Source organism: Polistes dominula, unplaced genomic scaffold (assembly GCF_049000335.1).
Source record: "Polistes dominula isolate Pdom_NZ unplaced genomic scaffold, Pdom_raw_medaka contig_373, whole genome shotgun sequence".
Lineage (NCBI taxonomy): Eukaryota > Metazoa > Arthropoda > Insecta > Hymenoptera > Vespidae > Polistes > Polistes dominula.
In genome coordinates, this window is record NW_028300899.1 from 3,163,159 (window position 1) to 3,185,354 (window position 22,196).

At 30.5% G+C, this 22,196-nt stretch overlaps 2 protein-coding genes across 8 annotated transcripts in view; one reads left to right on the plus strand and one right to left on the minus strand.

Moving 5' to 3' along the window:
• The window catches only part of LOC149033468 (uncharacterized), a 36,782-nt gene extending 31,200 nt beyond the window's left edge, over positions 1 to 5,582 (minus strand). The window contains exon 1 of the mRNA XM_089179394.1: positions 4,998 to 5,582. Within this exon, the coding sequence (XP_089035520.1) occupies positions 4,998 to 5,135 (138 nt within the window). The 5' untranslated portion in view covers positions 5,136 to 5,582. The remainder of the gene's footprint in view (positions 1 to 4,997) is intronic.
• Positions 1 to 22,196, plus strand: part of KaiR1D (Kainate-type ionotropic glutamate receptor subunit 1D) — a 235,490-nt gene that overhangs the window by 116,613 nt on the left and 96,681 nt on the right. The window lies entirely within an intron of this gene.

The following is a 22,196-nucleotide window of genomic DNA, read 5'->3' on the forward strand; positions in this document are numbered from 1 at the left end:
TAAACCCTTTAACCCAAGCGAAAGTTTAAATTAAATATCGACGTTTCACGTTTCTGCTCAGTACTTCCCTCCTCTTTCTCTCCCTCTCTCTCTTTTTTTCTAACATCGTATCGTTCGCTATGATGATGTAAAAGAGTGTTAGAAAGCCGCATTTATCACGAATGGAAACAGCTGGACGATTTAATTTATATAAGTTCGTGATTCCTTTGACAAATACTATTTCCGAAATTGCAAATTTTTTTTACTCATTGATATTTTCGCATTCGCATTATGATCCCTTTGCTTATGCGCAAACGTTAAATATTAATATGAAATAAATTGTAACAAAAAGAAAAATTCATTTTACCTGTTAAGAAAATAATTAAATCACAAAAATATTTCATTACGATGAAACGAATTCATTTTATATTATAACGAAATAATTCAATTTTTCATAAAAAGCTATTCTCATTACGATAAAGCGTATTTATTTTAAATTTAAATAAAAAATATTAAATCAAAAAAATGTTCTATCATATCTTTGTTATTAAATAACAAAACTTAATTTGAATTCAAATGTTAGTTGAATATTTTTAAAAATATAGGATAAACTAATCGAATTCGTATGTAACTTTAATTCTTATTATTCGATAATAATCTCATAGAATCGATTGTCTGGATATTTTCCAATTCGAATTATCCAATTATCGAATCTTCTGATTATCGATGTATTATATTAAGCGTAGAACCGGGTGCATACAACAATTGAATGTTCGAAATTGGATTCATGGAATAGCATACATTTCAGACACTCTGCATCTACGATAGATCAAAGGAAAATTAATTAGTTGCATCTTCGTATCTATATTAAATACAATTGATCTTACATTTTATTCTCTTTCTCTACATGTTGAATTCGATCATAGTAATTGAGATCAATACTTAACCCTTTGCACTCCGAATTATATTTCAATTTTGTTTCCTGTAGCTTCCCATACTTTTAAATATTTTATTAAAAATTTACTTTAACTGAAAAATATGATAATTTAAATATATTGTAATAAAGGAAGAAATAAATGAAATAAAATGTCCATTTTATTTTCATTATTGTTATATTTTGTAATTTTCAAAGTTATGATATCTTTTGAGGTAAAAACCGATGTCGAGGGTTAAAGATAAATCACCTATGTTCAAAAAAAAATCATTAACCAATATTTGCGTTAATCTGAGATTTTGCTCGTCAAACAAATTTTTAATGGGAAAAAAATCAGTATACTTTTTGTTAACGCTTTCACATGTTTTTTATTTTCTAATAAAGTAACGTCTAATAAATTTAAAAAAGTAATTTAAAAAAGCAAACTAATGTAAGCTAAATAAATCATTTTGGGTTAAAAGTTTATTTAAAGATTTATCGCTGAAAATAATAGAAGATATTAAAAAATTGAAAATATTACGATACGACTGAAGTAAAAAAAAGCCACAAAAAAGAAACGAAATAATTGCTTAGAATTAAATTCTCATAAATTGTTGTTATGAACTTAGATGTACGAATGCATCATTTTAATTTGCACACATACTTTATTACACGAATACATGCATTCATAAATTCATTCATATCTTATTCCAATCCTAACGTATGGAAGGAGGGGAGGACATTGAACGATTCCAATATTACGAAGCATGCTTTCACGGAGAGATCAACGTGACCCCGTAGAACGGAAACGTATCGAGAAATTCCAAGACGAAGAAAGAAAGAACGAACGAACGAACGATGGAAGGGAAAAGAAAAAGGACGGTTGAAGCATTCCTATCGTGCAAGATAATTCGTTTTACGAGTATTTCTTCCGCGGGTGAAATATTTTGCTTGTTTGTTAGAAAATACCGATTATCTGTATTCCGTTATAACATAGCATTTTACATGAATCACGAAAGACTAAATATTACGATACTATTCCAAGTACTACTAAAAATTAAATAAAATTCTTGAAAGATTCCTAATATATTTTTACATATTCACAAAATTGTTATGAAATATACTTTTAACATCTATCAACTTTTCTTTCTTCGATTATTACAAAAATATCGTTAGACAGATATTTCAAACAATTTTTAATAATCACAAAATCTTTTATTTAATTACACGAGCAACTTCAATTTATTAATATATAATATAATAAAATGAAAAAAAAAACGATTATATCTTTACGATATTGTCGATAGGACGTGTTACTTTGATAATTCTACCTATAGAGAAAGAGAGATAAAAATTAAAAAAAAATTGAACCCCATCATATAAAAATGATTATTTTCTCGTTATAAAAATATATGAGATTTAATATTAAAAAACGATGAAAAAGAAAAAAAAAGGTGTAACGAAAATCGATCTACGTGATCGTTTTAAAACGTTCATACATATATGAATAATAATTAATATTATTATCGTAATAATTACATTATTAATATTATTATTACTATTATTATTACCTATTGGATTATAAATCAAATATTGAGAGACAATTAGAGAATAGGAAGGGACAAGTAGGAATAGATCGAAGCGAGTGCTAGATATATATTCTTGATGTCTGAGGGTGAACAAAAGTATTGGACTTTGATTGACGTCATTTCGAGGGACAACAACAGTTCGTTGATTTGAACGACGACGAGGAGGAAACCCGAGTTTGCTATCGCTCGATTTAATACGCAAGCTAAACTTTAATTTTTACACGATATTTCTGTTAAATAAGTGATAGGAAAAAAAGAAGAAGAGAAATACCAGAAAAAAAATAAAGAAACAAAAATATATTATATTCGAATATATATCAATTATATAATTCACACCAAACGACCCTTACTATAAATTAACTAATTAGAGAAATGATTAATATTATAAAGAAGCAAAGATTATTCTCTAAAGAGGATTAAACGTTTCTTGCAAGTTGAATGAACTTCCGTTAACACCAAATGAACAATAAGTAAGCCAGTGAGTAATTAATTAAAATAAATCTTTGAAAAGTTTGTTTTAAAGTACCGCTATATTTCACTTTGTTTTCATTTAGTCTCTGTGTATTAGTTAGACAGAGAGAGAAGAGGGAAAAGAGAAGGGAGAGGAGAGACGAATAGTATCATTGATCTTTAAAAATTGTATTAGAAACTAACTGAGAGATCTACTTTAAGTCGAGAATTCTAAACACTATCCAAGCCGATCCTAAGATGACGACAAGATCGTTGAGATTGTCAGAATTTAGTTTACAGAGAGGGCTAATTTCTAATGTACTATTCTACATAAACACACACACACACAAACAAACACACTCGTATATATATGCACGCACGTATGTACACACATACACATGCATATACAAATACGCATACATGCTACGAAGGAGTATATAAATAAGTTATTTACTATACTATCACCATAAATTTTCTCTTCGCTAAAGTATCAATTATTAAACAACCCTTTGACGTTAGTTTTACCCCTGCTAAACTAAACTTACGTTTTATGTACCTTTAAGATCAAACCAAACTATCGAATGTTACAGTTTTAAATGAAAGCTACGAAAATGATGAGCAGATAAAGTTAAAAAAAAAAAAAATTAAAAAATCTCGTCGTTTTGATTAACTGCCGTAATTAAATATTTTATGAACATTGTATATCTTTCACAAGATATTTACAATTATAATTAGATAAAATTGATGAGTTATTTAACACGAAATGTCTGATTCATTTGTAGAATTCGATATACGTGAAGCAAAAAATCTAATATTACTAACTGCACATTATTTATTGCATAATAAACATTTTTGTAGAATAGAAACAACTTTTTAAAAAATATTTTTAATCAATTTTGATCAACAGAAAACTGACGTTTATAGGGGTTATAGAAAAATTAAAAAAGGAAATAAATGAGATAAGTGTCGAAGTTGCGTGTATTTTCGTTGATGATATTTATGTAGGAAAAGTATATAGACCGTGTTCGATGAACAAAAATATGTGAGTGTGACTGAATACGGGGTAAACTTTTGAAAATATTTATAGGTGAATTTTGATAAGATGGAAACTAACGTTTATGACGTTATAAAAAAATTTAGAAAAATAAAAAAAAAATAAATGAGAGAAGGTGTCGAAGTTTCGTATACTCTTCGTTGGTGATATTTATGTAGGAAAAGTATATACCGTGTTCAATGAACAGAAGTGTGGGTTGAATCCAGGGGTGGTGAATAAGGGTGGGGTGAATATTAACCCTCCGTACAAGCGTTGGTCCATGCAGCTACTAACCCACTTTGCTTAGCTCGTATCTATAGACTCGCGCTTAATTACAACGCGAGGTAACGAGTATGTAGGTCGGTTGGCTCTGACACTACGAAATCGTCGATAGCAGTCGATGAACTTTAGAAACTCTGGTGTGTGCCACTGGTAACAACACTACTACAACTTTAAAGTGCAACAGCAACAGCAACAACATCATCTACACATCTCATAGCGTTTCTACCTTCAAAGTATCCCTTTTACGTGCTACTGAGAGTCGACTTTGTTGGTAAGTTCCGCACGATTAACGAGCCTTCACTCGAACGATGACAATCTTCAAAGGTTATTGCAAATTAAAAATCGCTGCGTTCCCTTCGTTCATTATACATTTTTAATACCACAGATTAAAAAGAGACTTACTATATTATTAACTACCTATACTATATTATTTCAAATTTTTTTCGAAAGGAACTTAACAAATTTCATTTGTGTTATATTACGTTTTAAATAATAAATAAAAATGTTTAGTTCTCCGAGACGTTTTTCTAAATAATTTTTATGAATGATACTTCAATGGTAATTAAAAGGTTTGAATTGATAAAACAATAAGATTTTCATGGTATTTCAATTAATAAAAATAAACGACAAAACTACGTAAACAATAGAACTCTTGAATTAACATATTAACGTTTTAAACTTTTCTAGTTTAATTCATTTCGACAATAAGATGACAAAATTATATAGAAGTATTAAAAATTTGTCTACTCACTATTAAAGTAATGGTAGGTTGGTTCCAAAACACTCGTTTGTGATGTAGGTCGAAATCTAGGTAGGTGGACTCCAACGTTGGTTGAAATTGAGGTAGGTAGATTCCGACGTTGGTTGAAATTGAGGTAGGTAGAAACATCAACGTAGATTGCAATTGTTGTTAATCCATGCATAGACCATCCTTTCGTTATGCACTGATTTTAATACACTATCACTATTCACTATTCACTGTTCACTGTTCACTGTTTACTGTTCACTAATTACCACACGTTTCATTGTTTCACGAACGATTGTAATAATGTTTTTAAAGAAAAAATAACACGTTAATGTAAGAAATAATCGTTGAAAAGTATTAAAGAAATCTAACATAAGAGAAAATTATTTTAAATAATAAATAAAATAGGTGAGATAGAAAGAAAGTGAAAAGATAAAATTATAAGAGGAACATGGAAAGCTAATATGTGAGAATGAAAAAGGAAGAGAGGGAAAGGAGGAGAGAGAGAAAGAGAGTATGAGAGAGTATGAGATAGGAAGAGAGGGAGAGAGAAAGAAAATGAAATATAAAATTTACGGACGTTCACGTGATATTTACGCGACAAGAGACTTGGTAATACTAAAGCAACGTATCTCATAACCTTGCAAAAAGATGAACGTTAAATTGTTTACGTCACCTTCTCAACCGACAACTCACGAAATTCATGCCCCTGTCTATTTATTTATATGCCGAATGTTATATAACTTTCTACTTTGACTTTTAAAGACAATAATGTGTATATTTTAAACTAATTGACAATGATCTCTATTATGTTTTTTGTTGTTGCTTTTCACGTCTTGTCGGATTCTAACAAAAGTGAAAAAATAAGATCTCAATGTATGAGTAAGAAATTTAATTGTATGCTTGTGTATGTGTTCTTCGAAAATATTCACGTGTATATGCGAAGATATGTGTAAGATCGTATTAATAGAGTATATATTTAATTAAATCGTATCGTTCAACGTATAAATAATTAAAAATAACGATTCTAACGCTAAAAAAAAAGATTGATATTTAAAAATATAATTCAACATATGTAATAATAGTAAAAAGAACTTTTTAAAAATTAGAGAAATGTTATAAATGTAAAAATAAAAAAAGTTTGATTCTATATATTTTTGTTAAGTATATTAAACAATAGATCGATTTTCTTTTCGATCATTTCGTTTTATTATAAATATATATAATATTCTTTGATTGATACATGCAGATATACAATTTGTAAATACTTATTTTGAATAATTCCGATTAATCTGAGATGCAATAATCATTGTTGGATATCTCAGCGAGTCAGCCGAGTGGCTTAACGACAGATTACCCTGAGCTTATACTAAAGCATAATTTAATGCTCACTATAACGTGAGTTAGCATTGAATCGATCGCTTTCGAACATCGTTCATTGACTTTTCTCACGTTGAGCTCGGCATCGTGCTCTATTCCGCATGAAATATATTCATCCGACCCAAATTCGTTTCCATCGTCATAATTTCCCGCGAGAGATGATAAACGATTAGAGCGTAGCCAGGCTATTATCCATATTCAACAATATATATCGACTGGTTAACGTACGAGTAAATAATCGAACCTCGATCGAGACCAGATCGACCAAAAGCTCAACAAAAAAAAAATGACGATTCTCCTATACTTCCAAATTGATAGCACTTGAATTTATTATTGTAATATTTATCATTTATTTATCGTTGCGTAGTAAATTCTTATTATAGGGAATTAATTTATGACATCAAATATATTGAAAATAAAATTATATTAAATAAGTCTAATAACAAAATATTATTAATAATAATATTTATATTGTTTCGAGACAAATTGTTTATAACGAATTAAAATTATGACATAAGATAATTAAAAAAAATAACAAAAACGTTGATATTTAATAAGTATGAGATATTTTTTCGATAAACTTTACATACAAATTTATTATCAAATCATATAAAAATGAAAATAAAAATTTTTTTAAAATCGAAAACTAAATTCACTATAAAAAATAATACATCATTCATAAAACGTTTTATTGAATAATCGATTTATAAAAGATAAGGGGATTCTTGCATAGAATTCACGTACACATATCGAAAAGATAAATTTCAAAGAAAATTCAACTTTGGTGGATCACTTTGATATAATTTCGAATTAGCTTCACGTCCACCGCAGGAACGTAACTTTTATCGTAATAGTTCGAAGAGTAACGGAAGTCCGAGCTTATTTCAGATGTAAAGGGCAAGTTCTCGTTTTAAAACACGAAGAAGAAGGAAGGGACTTTTTCTTTCTCTCTCTCTCTTTCTCTCTCGAAAGAAAGAAATAGCAAGAGAAAAGTTCTCGCACGTAGAACGTTCTGGTCGACCGGATGTCCGCTTTCGCGTGACTGGACACATCAATCGATAAATCGATTCACATTCTCTTTTTCAGTATTTCCATCCTGCTAGACCTCTGATCGATCTATCTATAGATCGATCGATAAATCGAACGGAAATGCAATTGATTTCGATTGACTCACGAACGACCATTAAACTTCACCCTATCGTGGACAAAGGTATCGCATGATTTCTATCTTTGAGGGATCTACACTAAATCAAGTAGTACATGTAGAAATATACCCTTTGGTAACTTCCTAAAGACGCATTTTCCCTAACTGATTATTCAATTCATTTTACGAGATATAATTAATAGAGTTCGAATCGATTCGATCAAAGATATTCTTTTGTCTCATATAAATAATGCGTTTGTTCGAAGTAATTTTCGAAGTTTCGATAACAACTTTCGCATTATGTATACATACATCTAAAGTTTCTTGAACATAAACTTTGTTACCTTCCTTTCTCTCTCTCTCTCTCTCTCTCTCTCTCTCTCTCTTCCTCTCTTTTGTTATTTCTTTAAGATTAACGATCATACTTAATCTTTTTTGTAACTTTCTCTTGGAAACATAATCGATGTAATTTGTAAGTATATAAGTTTATATAAAAGTTGTTCTCATTGGTAAATTTATTATCATTAAAAGACCATGAAAATAATTGTCATTCTATTATATGTCGAATTTAATTATATAAAAAGAAATTTATTTTTTAAATACGCAAAATGTACATTTAAAAAGAACATAACAAAAAGAACTTTCATTACAGTGATTTGCGAATAGTTTGTATACCGTGCGAATGTGTTTAACCTGAGGAAAGGAAATTGCGAAAAACGACGTCACGGTTAGAGAAAGAAAGAAAGAAAGAAAAAAGAGAGAGTGGAGAAAAAAGAAAAAGAATAGAATAGGAAGTTCTCGTCTCGAAATCTCAAAACGATCGAAAGCTCATTTCGTGACAAAAGGCATTTCTACGTGGCATCCAACTACTACTATAATACTACTACTACTACCACTGATGCTAGCTAGTGTTGTTGAAGAGAAGTGTCGATTGATCTCGATGCTAAGAGAGGAACCAGTGAGATTTATAAGCAGCAACAGTAGCAAGCCCTTGGCGATATTGAAATAGGAGAGCAATGGAAACGACTTGTCGATGTCGCTTTCTTTTCTACCAACATCAAAATAGATTTCCTTTCCCTACTTTTTTCATCCTATTTTCAAAAGAAAATGTTTTCAATATACATATATATATATATATATATATATATATATATATATATATATATATTGAAAAATGATTCGACTAAAATAAGTATTCAATAATAATAATAGTTACTATCATTCGCAACATTTTTCATTAAAATTATTTTTATCCGATCGATACATTTTATATAACGTATTATCATGTTTAAAAATAATATTTAATTTACCAATTTTAAAATTATAATTTAACGACGAAAATAATCGAGATAACAAGATTACGAGATAAAATATTTTTGTAAAATTAATTATAAAACATATAATTGATAACATGGGTTGAAAGACAACATACAGAAGCATTAAATATCTAGCTCGTAATCTTTCATTAGCATAGACTAGCTTTGGGTGCAGTAAAACGTTTATTTACTCCAACAATATGTATGGATAAATATATAGATATATTGTATATATTTATGTATATAACGTGAAGCGAGTAAACGAAATATTCATAAGCGTTTGTTTCTCGTGAGGATGATCGCGAACGGAAACGCCTTTGGACAAACGTTGGTTGGCTACTAGTATAAACTTACGTGAACATGGAAAAGCGCGTACATTCGGCCAAAAGAGAGAAAGAGAGAGATAGATAGAGATAGAAAATGTTCACATGGATAGAACCAAAACCTTTCAAACCTTTCAACGTATGCAAATATACGTTGAATGAGAGAGACTTGCAATATTTGCATAGCGCACGCAGATTCAGCTTGTGGAAAACGTTCTTCGATTGACCGCCCTTCGAATAACATAGGCTACGGTTTTGAATCTGTTATTTCTCTTTTTTTCCATCCCTTTCTTCTTCTCCTTTTCTTTTTTGCTGTCATTTACAAAATATTTGACTTCTATCTATTTGTCATCCAAAAAATTTGATGATATTTATTTTATTTTATATGAATTAGATTGATTGGTTGTTTCGATTCAACAACATTTGGAATACTACATATGTGTTTTCAGTATGAATCCTTTTGTTTAATATTTGTGTTTGTTTTTCCATTGAAATTTCGATATTTCGTATTAGAAAAGCTTGTCATACGTTTGGATGACTTTTGAAAATACATATTATACTATAGTTTTATCATACCTTTTCTTTATTGCTTTAAATATTTGCCCTTGTATACTTTTTTTTCTAATCGAAAAAATAAATAGTTCGAATTAACAATTAAAGAAATTTGCTTGTTTGTGTAAAGTGATGAATAAATTTTGGGAAATGATAACAATCTGCTCTTCGTAATTATCATTAATGATTTTAATAATTAATATGAATACCTTAGATGTAACATTTGACTTTTTTGTTTTGTTGTATTTAGAATAAAATTAAGTTTCGCTTATCTGAAAATGTTTTTTGTTTATTTGTACGATAAAACATATTAAAAAACTAATCTATGCTTTTCTTCACGTTCCGCAATTCTAAATTTCAACGCATAAAGCTTTGAACAATCGAATTAAATCGATGCTTCCACCCATGATTATCAAAAAATGCCTCGGGTCCTCGATATCCTGTAGATAAAAATACCATTTTCTTCTCTTTCTTTCTCTCTCTATATATTTATTTCTTTCTAATGTTCCATTTCGTGATACATGTCGGTTGGGATTTTCTATATTGAAACTGTGAGTTAATTCGTATAAAACGTTTCCCCGTTAATAATAGATTTGCATATGGTTTTGGCCAATTTTTAATTTAACATTTTTCAAATACACGAGATTCATTTTATCTTTTTTCTTAATATGCATAATGAATTAATTTAAAACAATTTTTCTATTTTACTTACAATTAATATAAAATATCGTAATAACGCAAAAATATTAATAGATAATACTAAAGATCTGGGACTGCAAATAAGCGCGGAAAAAACCAAATATATGGTAACCGATAGAGTTCAGAATAGGCCTAGTACTGGAACTTTGGTCGTCCGGAATAAAACTTTTGAGCAGGTCAGCAACTTTAGATATTTAGGATCGATCGAAATTAACGAAGAACTTAAGAAAAGAATCAATCTAGTAGTAACTCATGTTTTCATTCGGTTAACAAATTACTCAGCTCGCGGTTGCTGTTTAGGCGATTCAAAATCAGGATATTCAGGCAATCATCCTGCCGGTAGTCCTTTATGGTAGTGAATCGTGGTCGCTTACGTTACGGGACGAAAAGAAATTTAGGGTTTTCGAAAACAAAGTTCTTCGTAAAATCTTCGGTGCAAAACGCGATGAGGAAACGGGCGAATGGAGAAAACTCCATAACGTTGAAGTACATCGATTGAACAACAAACCGGACATTATCAACGTCGTGAAATCACGCCGATTAAGATGGGGGGCTGGTCACGTGGCGGGCTTGGGGGAAGATCGAACGGCGCACAAAATATTGGTCGGTATACCAAACGAGAAAAGACCACTAGGTAGACCGAGACGTAGATGGGAGGATAATATTAGAAGGGACCTGAAAGAAATAGGATACGAAGACCGCAAATGGAAGGATCGCGCTCAGGGACGGGAACAATGGCGGGATTTGGTATTTGCGGCAATAAACTTTCGAGTTCCTAATGCCAGTTAATAATAATAATAATGAAATAAAAAAATTATTAAAACGAGCAGCCTAGAAAATTACAATAAATTTTGTTAACTAATTAACAATATTTTTCTATATCTAGAAATTATTAAAAATAATTAATTAACTAATATTATATAAAAAAAAAAATTTGAATAGGTCTATCAAAAGAAATTAAGAAAAAAAAATAAAACAATATTAAATCGAAGCAAATAATGATGATTATACCATATAATATAGTTATTATAACGCTATTAAACATAAATCTGTGGTAATATATGCGTTAGCTAGATTGTTAATTAGTTTAAAACTAGTTACAATGAAGGTATAATTATCGAGCATTGTAGATGAGTAAGTAGTTAAGTGTGGATATGTTCGGAGGTTTACTAAACTGTAACTTTGACTATTTAACTTTAACAGTCAAATTGGAATATCGTTATAACGAGAACGGCTCGACTTGATTTTCGTTAACTTTACAGAGAAAGCTTTAAACACCAATGGAAAAAAAATTGAAGTAGTCGAGAAAATTTCTTTCAGGTATGACACAATATATATATACCTTTAGCTTTATTTGTTTCTCTTTCTCAGTCTTTCTCTCTCTCTCTCTCTCTCTCTCTCTCTTTTTTTTTCCATCTTCCACTTTTTCATTCGACGAGCACACTGGGACTATCGAATGTATAAAGTTTCTCTATGGCATAACCTGTGTAACGCTGCGGAACGTTACGAGCACGCGGAATACGAAATTCACGGAGACGAGAAAGTTTGAAATGCGACGTGGCGCCCAGTTACGCGAGTCTCTCTTTCTCTCTCTTTTTTCTTTCTTCTCTTTCGAAAAAAAAAGAACAACTCGAATAAAACGTTAGAGAGACGCACGTAATGTGAATGGCCAACGCGTGTTACACCAAATTTACGTCTTCCGTAAACGTGACCTACCCGTCCACTATTATTTATTATTTTTATTCTTTTTATTATCTCAATATAATTTTTACGATTCTCTAACTATCGGTTAGAACACTGAGAAACAAAATAATATTGCAACATAAAACGAAATGCAAAAATATTTTTTCAAATGAAACTATGTCAATAAATTATATATACCATACAAGATATACACATATATTGTCATTATACTTAATTAAAGTAATTAAATTTATTAAATATAACAATTTCACGATCATTTAAAATAACTTAAATTCGAATTATAAATAAAAATCGTTTTTCATTGAGCATTGAAAAAATAAAATGACTTTTACAAACAATTTAATATTAAATAATTTAACGAATGATAAAGCAAAAAATAGACGTAATTTTATGTTATATAAGCAGAATTGAGAGAACAAATAACTTTAGAAACAATTTAAAATGAAATAATTTAACGAACGTTGAAATAAAAAAATAGATGTAACTTTATATTATATAAGCAGAATATTCTCCAATATGTTTATAATGCACTCGACTGTGTCACGCAAATTAACCTGATTATATACTCGTGAATAGGTTATTCCCATGCGATAGTCATTACTAAATATGGCTTTGAACAAAAGATATGACGTTACATAACGTATAAATATGGTCATAAACGAAAATGTACAATGTTATGAGTGATGTGCATTCATACCTTTCAAAAACAGTTATTCTTCACACGAATAATGATATTGTAATTAATCATTTTATTTAACAATAATATCTTTAGTTCATCACGATGTTATAAATTTAAGTTAATATTTCACATTTTACATTTTTATTATGATGTGTTTCATTTAGTAATATCTATTAAAATCGAATGAAACAAAGCTAATTTTATCTGCACTAATTAATAAATCGTACATCTTTTTTTACAATATTTATATAAATTCAAGCTATGGATTTTTGTATTTTTCTTTTTTATTCTTTTTGCTCTAAAACATTACTCGACAAAAATTAAACAGAATTTCAATAAAAAATATCCTCCCCCTTCCCCCATTAGATGGAATAAAACATAACTAATTTTTATTATACCTGCACCACTATATAAATCAGAATTTTTTAATATCATTGTTATTATCTGAGCTTTTATAATCCTTTAAAAATAAAAAAAAATAAAAAAATAAAACGGGAATAAAAATAAAAATAAACATATCATCTCTGTAGTATTAAATAAATATTATTTTGTTTCGATGCATTTATTATTTGTAATAATGAAAAATAATTCTATCTGTAAAATCATATTGAAAACAATATACAATTTTCAATAAACTTAAATTAATTTGGTCGATACGAAAAATGAGGATAAAAATGTAGGAAAGTAAAGACATTTATTGTTCGTTTTCAGCAACATTCGTCGTTAACGACGTGCCCAGTAGTGCCATAAACGTCCCATAGTAAAACGTGGCGTTTTCTTTTTTCTTTTTTTCCTTTTCGTTGATTTCTATCTGTTTTTTTTTTGTCGAAGCATACTAAGCTTTATTTCTACTTGCCGAGAGTATCCTGATTTATCGATACGCGATCCGGTAGCATGTGCGTTTCCGTGTATGCGTTTCCGTGGTACGCGTTATTAACCGTCGATGGGCAATTGTGCGAGGAATGTAGGGCGGATAACAGGGCGCGCCCGGCATGTCCATTGGGATTAGTTTCGGAAAATAATGGCGTTCAGGATATAAGGGCCAACGAACGAACTGCTTTTCAACACTGCCGACACACTTTTTGGTTTATTTTTTTTCCATTTTCATTCGTTCGATATTATTCCCCGCTGTCCCTCTACTATCCTTCGCCTCTCCCCTCCACCACATTTTCGAAACAAAACAAGAAAAAATAAAAGACAAACAAAGAAAATCGACATTTATCCCACATATCGTCGTTATTTTTTTTTTTTCATATTTCCTATTCTTTTCTTCTTTTATTTTGTTTTTTGGTTTTTATTCGACGTTCAACGTAACTCCACGTTTGTCAAAATACTTTTTCAATCTCGCGTCCATATCTTTACATTTTTGTAATAATAATAATAATAAACGTCGTCATCATCGTCGTAATAATGATAATAATAATAATCATACGAATTTCTCTATATTGGGATTTTATACGACAACGAAAATAATTCGAGGAGCATTGAAAAAAAAATAAATAATTAAAATTTATTTTTCTTTATCCTTAAACGCTTCGAATGGCTGCAATATTGAATTTTATTTTTCATTACATTATTTATTATTAGTACTCAACAACCATACTCTCTTTACGACCAATATCGAGAAATGAGAAAATATTAAACCAGTTCATTTGCGTAACTTTATTGTTTTTCTAATAAGAAAAATCAAAAAATAAAATAAAGGAGAGTAAAAGAAAATACATCAAAATTGTTTAATTTTTTCTCGTACGATATTATATTATTCGTTTGAAGAAAGATAAAAATTAAAAAAAAAAAAAAAACGAGTAGAACAGCCAGTATTTGAAACGCAAAATATTAAAATAGTGCCTAATTTTGGGAAATAATTATACCCAAAAAACCATCAGTGGGTGGCACTAGCAGGAATCGGTAGATTCCTTAAACCTTTTTACATCCCTAGATAATATTTTTAATTTCGCCAGTTCTCTACAGTAGGCTCTGGATGATTTTTCTTTATGCCACCTATAGTCGGCAGTAGGCTGTGGGGAATGTATTGTGAAATCTTAAAAACTAAATAATTTAAACAATTTAAACTTCTCTAAGCTTAATCCTATGTGTTTGTCTCTCTTTCCAAGTTTTTCGTCGCATTCTTCGTTACAACATTTCATCGTTTTCAAATCACCCTAATTCTGAAGAAGTTTTCACTTCAAAAAAGGAAACAAGAAAAGAAAAAATAAAATTAAAAATATATACAACAAAATAATAAACGATAAGATCACAACCATCTATATATCGTTTCTCTTCAGTATTTATAAACCAATGGAAAAACATATGGTTAGGAAAAAGACTTTTTCCCGATTAAACTTTTAAGTTAGAAAAAGAGAAACAGAAAAAGATACAAAGAAAACAAGAAAGAAAAAGGTAGGGAGGAAAAGGTAGAATAGAATAAAAACAAAAAATTTAGATATAAATACAACGTAACAGATGCTTGCGACATTATTTTCCTTGAAACTTATTCTACCTCTCTCTCTCTCTCTCTCTCTCTTTCTCTTGTAGAACCGATACGATAGGTTAAAGTAGCAGTTGTTAGATGTACTTCGAATCCTGCGGTTTATCCCGGTTTCGCGTGCTAGACTTTCGCTTCTGGCACGAACCAGCCAGCTTTTCCCACTTATTCACGCGTCCGTTAGAGTGAACGTGCATTACGCTAACTCAACGATAAACTCGATTCCCTGGGAAAGCGGTGGTAGAGGGTAGAAATAAAGAGACAGCTTTCTCTCTCTTACTCTCTCTCTCTTTTACCCAACCCTACCCTAGCCCCCCCCCTATCTTTCTCTTTCCCTTTCTTTTGTAGGTGGACCTCGTTTCGCAATGTATATGTTCCGTGTGTGTGTGTATGTATGTATGGATACATGTATTCGTTGCTCTTGCTTTTCTCCAACAAGGTGAACAATCGACCGTGTCCCCCTTTACGCTATTTGCTTCAACGATTTCTTCTATATCGCGTCGAATTTCCCGTTTAAACTCTCTCTCTCTCTCTCTCTCTCTCAAATAATAGTTGTTCTGATAATGGTCCACTAACGCGTATAATATTATTACGTATATTATTCCAACGATTTCATTTCATACGGGAATATGTCTGATTTAATCTAATTATAAATCTCTTTTCGTATCGATAGTTCGACAAATTGTCTTTACCTATTTTAATTGATATTTTTTTTCTTTATTAATTAGATACACCAGAAATCGTTATTTTATTGCAACATTTGTTTAATCGTACGAAATGATCTTTCATCTCTTTAATTTTTGTTTGCCTAATCATGTTAAATGATTTTATAGAAATTATTAGGTAATACGATTGCGTATATTTTCTTAATTAAATCGATGATAGAAATAATTGGTCAAATGTGGCGAGTATGTAAACGTAACATTCAATGAAGTGACATTCGATTTTAAAGAAAATAGCTCGTAGTATTTCCTAGCTACTTGAATTTTATGAGAATCGAGAAAAATTCCTGATCCAAGAAAAAGGACTTTCCATTTTATCGAGTATTATAATATTTTTCTTTCTCTATAAAAATGATAACGATAAGATATAAAGAGTAAAAATATGAAATACAAATTTTGTATGAACAAAATTGTAAGGTTTTAAATATAACGAAATAATACGAACGGACGAACGAACGAAAAAAACTATTACAAATTTGATTCAAACGTATGTGTGTGTGATCGTAAGCTTTGAACATTTTCTTTCTCTCTTTTAACAGGTACACGGATTTCAACGATGAAAATTATCTTTGTTCGCAATATAGTAGCAAAATGAGAGAGAAAAAGAGAGAGAGAGAGAGAGAGAGAGAGAGAGAGAAAGCTGTTCTCGCGTTGATGCATTAAACTAATTTCTAAAGTTTCGAAATGGAAACCATGCCTCGCGCGTTCGTAAAAGTTAGTAGGCCGAAGAGAGCTTTCGAAAAGTTTTTAGTAACGAACAGGATAACGTTGGGTTCTACTTGTATTACGATATTAGCAGCAGTACTATGTGCGCACAATAAGTACGATTGTTCCTCCTAGTGAGAAATAACTAGGTGAATCTGACATTCTTCACCTTTCACTGATTATTTCCACTTCTACTAATTCCTTTTCAAATTGTATATATATAATTATTTTTTTAATTTTTTTTCTTTTACGTTGAAATATTTTCAAATATAAACCAACAGTTTCATGAAAGAAAGTAAAACAAAATAAAAGAAACGAGAATATAGGAAATATTTCAACAACAAAAAACAAATAATATAAGTTGAACGAACGAAATTGAAACATCAATCGGTTTCAAAATTAAATAAACGGATAAAATTTGTTCATCAACTGTTCCTTTATCAAGATCTTTTATTCGATTAAGTGTCATGTGTAGTATCTAACACGTTACGCGTGTCAGGAAACGTATTAAAAGGAACATGTCTGATCATATATAAATGTCCAACCTGTGTTCATTGAAATTCACAAACGTTTGATCTTTCAAAGATATAAAATAATTTCAACGCGTGAAATAATATGTAATATTATAAAATTTCGAATCGAAAATTTATTATAAAAGGAGAGAAAATCGTTCGATAGATAGTTCGATGATTTTCAATCGATCGGTAATGCTTTTGAAATGATTGATAATGTCTATATCGAGATTGAAGATTATAGACGAAATATCGAGAATCATCTATCGGGAATTACATTGAAAAATGATTCGATCAAATTTCGAACGTTTGGAACGTTCTAAACGATATAGTATATAACGTTCCCTTTAATAGCATGTTTTCCCTATCTGGAATGGGCCATTTCGATAATGATATTTCTTCGCGAGCTTTTAAAAGACTTCTCGTAAATTGATGAAGGAAAACGTTTTCCAAACGTTTTAGATTTTTATTCGGCTTATGCGAATGTAACATTGAATACGATGTTTACTACGGTGTTACTACTTGTGTGCTTGCTGTTGTAAGAAACGTAAGAAAGCTGCCTGGAATAAGGATTTCATGAAAATATCGTTGAAAAGTGCTTCTACTTCTTCTTTTTTTCTTTTTCTTTTTCTTTGAACGATAAAGCTCCTTTTGAAAGGTACTTCGATGTTAACGGCCGAGTATTGCCTGATATCCGCTTATTCGAGAATACCGAATAAACAGATTCAAAGTTAATCGAAGATAATGTAATGATTAAAAAAATCTGTTTTTTTTTTGTATTATATGTGTTTACAATTAGTATCAAATCCTTTGTAGACGATAAACTTTATATTCAGTTATTTTTCTTAATATTCAATTTATGTTGAACAAAACCCTGCGATAGACCTATGAAATAAAATATCCTAGAATACGATAGACAGTAAGTAAACGTATCGTTTACTTAAAGATTAAAAATTTCTGGAGGGCTATAAATTCCCAAGCCAACTCAACGATCATAAAAACATATTGGTGCGATGAAAACCTTCGTACCGTATCGGATTCTTCGAGTGGTATACGATACCTATTTAAACATGAGATAACACAGAGTGAAAGAACATTACTCATAAAGAAAATTCCTTATGCTTAATCCCCACTATAATCCTTACCAAAAACATAAGCTCTTCCATCGAGAGACCGGGTGGGTGCCCTCCTACTATTGGCTGATAAGTTTCATTTAGTTCCTTTTTTAGTCCCTTTTCAAAGGGGTGTAACTAATTCCAATATAAAAACATGTGAAATAAAGTAATACATTCTGTCTATCATTTATCATACATTCATACAGTCCACACCAAGCATTCAAACAATTGTAACATAGTCACCAAGATTTAATTAATTTAAATTCATTGTTGACTAAAGAACTGCCTTTAGTAATACTACAAAACCACTCACACCGTATTAATTTACTGTCGTGAGATTTCTGTACAAAACGTGCGTATAATTTCAACTTAAATATTGTTTGAAACGGATTCGCGTCAGCATAACATACAGTGCGCGCGAACAATGTGTGGCTGATAATATTTTTGTTAAAAATCTAATGAAATTTTTATTAACGTTAATATCTAATTAATTTATAAGATTATCAGATAAAACAATTCTATATTTTATAAATAAATAATACAAATAATTCAACTCTTTGATGCATAGCAAAGTTAAAATCGTCTCATCTTTTTTAAATCTTTATATAGTCATAATCAGAGTCATTATTCTTCATAAATATCATAATAATTACATAAAACTTCGTTCCTTTGTATTATGTGACAATATTCGTATATTTTTAAAATTAAACATTTATATTTTTTAAATTTTAATTATTATATTATCGAAATTTTGTAAAATTTGTCTTACGTTATAGAATTAAATAATTTCAAACGTGTAGCTTTAAAATAAAGTTGATAATAAGATTCCAAGGTTTACCTTGGACGTGAATGGATATGTAGCATAATGACACGTGCCCTTGTCCTATCTCGATCAGTGTTATAGACGAACGCGATAGGTCACGATCCGTGTTGGAGGAATAATAATACTTGTAATGCTTCGTTTGCCGAGCGATGCATTATTCGTTGCCGCTTATCGGAAACCGATCACGAGAAGATTTCCCACCTGAAATCACGTTGAGAAACTTTTCTTGGTGTACCTATATACATATGGAAGAGAATGACACCACTTAAAATAAATTTCATTTAACAATACCATCGTATCCCAAGTTTCTCGCACGAATAGCACGATCGAATTTAAAATTTAACATCTATTGCATTTGTGCAAGTAAGTAAAAAAAAAAAAAAAAAAGAAAGACCGTTAAAGAATGGTTAATTTACACGAGAAACTAATTAGTAGAAATAATAGAAAAGATTAACATGACAAATGTTGCATTGAAAGAATCATTTTAATGGTGGCATCTAACGTATTAAATAATTTGTTTCTAATTTCAAAGTTGATTAAAATTACTCGAAGTATTCGAAGATGTGCTTACACGTATATAATATATTCCTTAGTTAATTGTTATCCATTACTAATTTATTCTAATTTACTCTCTGTCTTAGAATCTATTCTTGGTAAGGATATCACATGTAATGGTATTCAGTGGTGCTTTCAATCCTTCCTAAGGAATTAACATAATCCTGTATTTACTGAGCAACGACCTCACACCTAACAGTTCTATCTTTATCTCTCTCATTAACATACAATGCACGTGTGCAAACTTTGAAATAGATCGAAGCGTCCAATTCAAAAATCTTTAACGATCGTATCGATCAGTAATAAACGAAGTGTTGAATTTTCTCGAAAATTTGACATTTATTAAAGCAAATACAGTGATTGTATATATGCATCTATGTATCGATACATACCTATAGATGTATGAGTGTGTATATATATATATTTATGTGGGGGAGGGGGAAACTTTGAAAAGTACTTTTCGTGCATTCACGTTATTTATTATCGTCAGAGAGCATTTACCTGTTATCGTTTAATGAGTTTCGACTAGGATGCTCGCTGGCAAAATGTATCCATGAAATATGACGGCGATGAAGCACGGGTGGCACAGGTGAAAGGGACGTGATAGCGACCCACTACCGTGTTTTATCTGATGAAAGCTCGGTAAATAAATCGACTGGTGAAAATTGTTAATACTTAACGACACGACCAGGTTTATATTGCGTACGTTTAAAAAGTTGCATTGTATATTTTTATTTTAAAAAGGAAATTATTTTTTTTTATTTGGAATATTTATTCGAAAAATTAAAAAAAAAACTAGAAAGGTGTTGATTGACAATGACGAAAGAAGTAAAAATAAAGAAAGGAACGAAGGAAGAAAAAATAAAGAAATCGTAAAACGATCGATCAAAGTTAACCGAAGCGAGTTACGTGAAAGATACCAGAAGCCCAGCTTAAAACTATATAATCTGTTGGAAAGACGAGTTTAAAGCTACCTGGATTAAATTAAGATTAAAAACTTTTAACTGTGATGCTGCCAACTTGAGAATAATCATGATGGAGGACTTGCATCGATTTTTTTCCCTCAAACTGATTATCTTCTATATCCTAATACTTTTTAATCAAACGTTTTTCACATTTCATTATAGAATAAATACAATTATTCATTCTATCTTTTTTCTCTGTCTCTCTCTTTTGTGTTAATTATCGCTATATATGAATGAATACATTGCGTATATGGATATTATATATTAACAGTAATTACTTTGTAACCTATTATCAATATTTATTCACTTATAATAATTTTCACGTGTAAGTAATATCTCCTTTCCTCTCTTTCTCCTCTTTATGAATATAATTTGATATACAATATATATTTTTTATTCGTATTCCACCTCTTATCGATCGTTACAGACGAATAAATGTACGAATCATTAAAATTAACAACATTGAAAAACTATATATATGTATAAAAATATAATAAAATCTTTGAGAAAAAATTAAACGTACGAAGATATAACATTGAGAAACATTTATTTACAAACGAGAAAGCAAATAAAAAAAAGTCGATCGTTGCCGTTGTTGTTCGTCGAAGCATGGAAATAAATAAAATGAGTGTAGAAAGGGTAGAAAAAAAGTAAAATAAATATGAAAGAAAGAGAGAAAAGGAGAGAGAGAGAGAGAGAGAGAGAGAGAGAGAGAGCGTGGAAAAGAGAAGAAAAAAAATTAAAACAAAAAAAAATAGAGGTAGTGCAACTACCGTGAGATTGGAACGAAATCGACGGGACGAGATTGTAAATACTTTTGCCCCGAAGACACAAGAGGAGACTCTTATCAACGAGATCTAGTTCGAAAGCAAACGATTCGAACGAACGAACGAATGAACGAACGAACGATCGAAAAACGGTAATCGAGCCTGAAAGGATTCCCTGTTATTTCGCCTGTTTCTCCTCGTCGTCGCCGTCGTCGCCGTCGCCGTTTTCGTTGTCGTTGATGTCGTTTTCGTCGTTGCATCGCTGCTAACAGTCGACTGGTTGGATGGTTGGTTAGTTTGGTTGGTTTGGTTGGTTGTTGCGCTAGATGCATCGTCGTTTTTCGACTCGTGCGTGAGAATTCAATTCAAGATCGTTCTCCCGTGATACGAAAGAGACCACACGACCGAAAATTCACGCCCATAAAACGTACTACAACCCCACCACCCCCTACCACCACAACTATCGCCTTCCCCTAGTCTTCGTTCTCCAACACCTCCCACCCTCACTCCGATCCCCACTCTTCAACCTCTCCCATTAACAACACCGTATCGATAACCGATAAACGCCGAATTCTCTGGATACTCTTTTTATTTTATAGCTTTATCGTTCCTCCCATCGTTATACGTCACGAACGTTAAAGACTTCCGTTTAAAATATCGCAAATTGTAAAAGGTTTTTTTCTCGTAAAACTACAATAAATGAAAATTCGATCGTCGAAAGAAAAGAACAAAAATAATCTTAAAATATGAGCAAATATT